Source organism: Microchirus variegatus (assembly GCF_963457635.1).
Source record: "Microchirus variegatus genome assembly, chromosome: 4".
NCBI classification, from domain to species: domain Eukaryota; kingdom Metazoa; phylum Chordata; class Actinopteri; order Pleuronectiformes; family Soleidae; genus Microchirus; species Microchirus variegatus.
In genome coordinates this window covers 15,214,005-15,216,754 of record NC_139805.1, presented here as the reverse complement: position 1 = coordinate 15,216,754, position 2,750 = coordinate 15,214,005, and the positions used below count along the sequence as shown (strand labels likewise).

The window sequence follows — 2,750 nt, the reverse complement described above, 5'->3', positions numbered from 1 at the left end:
TTAAGATGCCATAATAAAATCCTTCTTATTTCTTCTTCTTTTCTCTCCTCAGGTGTGTGTGTGCTGAGCACTGGTTGAGAGCTCCAGTGGTTAGAGTGTGATGATAGCCTGCTCGATCACAGGAGTGTCACACTAATTTCCAAGCAGCTCGTAACCAGCTCCGCTCATCCACAGCTCTGATCTTGACCATCGCAGCCACGGCCATGAGTGTCATCGCCTCCCTCACCTCCCCCACCTCCTGCCCCCACCTGTACCACATGCCCAGTTACCCCACCACCAACACCACCACCATCTTGGATGGCAACGTCACAGCCAGCGGGATCAACCATGTGATTTTGCAACATTACAACCACACGGGCCGCCTGCAGAACAGGACCATCTCAAACAGCTCAAACCACGTCAGCGTCTCCGTTGCTGTCTTCTTCTTCCTCAGCATTTTCATCATCCTGGAGAATTTCCTGGTTCTGGTGGCCGTCATCTCGCGCATCCGCCACAGCCGGCGCTGGGTTTATGTCTGCATAGCCAACATCACGCTCAGTGATCTCCTCACAGGTGCTGCCTATCTCGTCAACATCTGCATGTCTGGCAGCCAGACGTTCCGCCTCACGCCTGCCCTGTGGCTCTTCAGGGAGGGCATGCTGTTTGTGGCCCTGGCTGCATCCATATTTAGTTTGCTCCTGATTGCTGTGGAGCGTTACACCGCTATGATGAAGCCACTGCCACAGAAATCAGGTAGGAAGACCTACAGGATCTACGGCTTGGTGGCCCTCTGCTGGATTTTTGCACTCATGATTGGCTTCCTCCCCTTGCTTGGTTGGAACTGTGTGTGCAGCCTGGAAGCGTGCTCCACCCTCCTGCCTCTCTACTCAAAGACTTACATCTTGTTCTCTCTCGTCATCTTCTTCATTATCCTCCTGACTATTGGTGTGCTGTACAGTGCCATCTATTGCCACGTACACAAGAGCGCACAGACAGGCCCCCATCGCAGTCGAAAGCGCTCTTTAGCTCTGCTTAAAACAGTGATTACCATCGTTGGGGTGTTCATGCTCTGCTGGGGGCCTCTGTTCCTCCTATTACTGGTGGATTTCTTCTGTGTCTCTCGCAAATGTGCACCGCTGTTAAGTGCAGATTATTTCATCTCCCTGGCTGTTCTGAACTCTGGCCTTAACCCCATCATCTATGCCTTGGGCAGCAGTGACATGAGGAAGGCTATCGCTGAGCTGCTGTGCTGCTGCTGCCTGAAGGTCGGCCTTTGCCACCCGGACACTTTCACCTCCAAGGAGACAAGCAGCACCTCAGAGAGCAGGAGGGACAGTCTGAGGAATAGTTTTAACAAGGTCAGAAATCTGAGCGTGGCTTCTCCACCATCAACGCCAAGCAAGCCGCGCAGAGCAACCAAAAAATACAGGTTGAGCTCCACCACCAGCTGCCTGTCAGTTTCAAGCGGTTAAACCACAAAGTGCTCCCCTCCCAAGCGAACGAGACCTGTGCTTACTGATACAGATCTAACCGTTTCCTGAGTGTTGGTTTGACTGTGCGCTACTTGTCCAACAGGTATTTGCAGTGACGCACTCTTAGAAAACCATATAACACATTGGAAGTCATCTGTAGGTTCGCAATATATAGCCTCAGCACACATTACATGACATTTCTTAATGCATTTTTACACATTGACTGTATAGATCTGATGTTGCACTGTGCTTATATAGTTTTCTACCTTCCATATATATGTGTATTTTTTTATGTATTATAAGATCTATATTATTTTGTAACAGTTCACATGAAAATCTAAAACGTGGTAAAATATGTATATACATGCACCAGAGAGTATTTTAATATTTTGTAATAGAGCCTAATGTTGCACTGTATTAATAAAAATAAATATCAATAAAGTTTTTTTTTTCTTTATTTACTGGATGAATACAAATTTTATGAAGTATAGTTCCTTAGTTTTCCTCTGGAGGGAGACATGTCACTGAAGCTTTGAACAGCTTGTGCAGGTGGATCAGATGATTCAATATACCTTTCAGTATGAAAAATACACACGGCAGGAATCCTAACTCTTCATAGTTTCCCAGATTTGAATCTTTTCATTTTAATCTTTTACCACAGTTTTGTGATAGTCTCTGACATCTTTGTTAAATCTAACGCCTCAAAAGGTACTTTCCACACAGCCCTCCACTCGACAGTACAGTGTACTTCAGCTGCTGCACACTGGAAAATCTTATCTTGATCACAAAAAGCAACGATCTGACACACTGCAAACACAGAGTATGCAAACATACTGTGCATATCTGACAGTTTCACTGCAACACATAAGCACAAGCCATGACAGCTCATTACAATGTGCCACTACAAGGTCGAGGATGTGAAAGTTATCACTTTTCAGCAATACCTTTACCTCCTTAAGTATCTATATTCAGTTTGGCTTCCTCCCTTCCTCTTTGCATGCAGCCTGGTCAGATGTTACACCCTCGTGCCTCTCTACTCAAAGACTTAGATCTTACAGTTTGTTTTGTCTTGGAATGAAAACCAACGACGTGACATGCCGGAGAGTATGCAAAGTGTGCATCTATGGCAGTTTCACTACATATTTCATGAAACTGTCACTGCGACAGATGAGGAGCACTGACGACTCATTACTACAGTATATGTGACACGAGGAGGTCCTGAAAGCTCTCACTTTCAGCAAATGCCTTTTCCTCTTACGTATCTACACTCTTAGAAATAAACGTGCTAAGTATAAGGTT

The 2,750-nt window shown here is 45.8% G+C and overlaps 1 protein-coding gene across 1 annotated transcript; it reads left to right on the top strand.

Annotated features, from left to right (window-relative positions):
• Positions 1 to 203: 203 nt before the first annotated feature.
• s1pr4 (sphingosine-1-phosphate receptor 4) lies at positions 204 to 1,451 on the top strand (the record flags this gene model as incomplete). The annotated part of the gene is made up of 1 exon (XM_083888763.1): positions 204 to 1,451. One exon carries the CDS (start codon positions 204 to 206, stop codon positions 1,449 to 1,451), a length of 1,248 nt encoding a protein of 415 aa, XP_083744889.1.
• Positions 1,452 to 2,750: the final 1,299 nt, after the last annotated feature.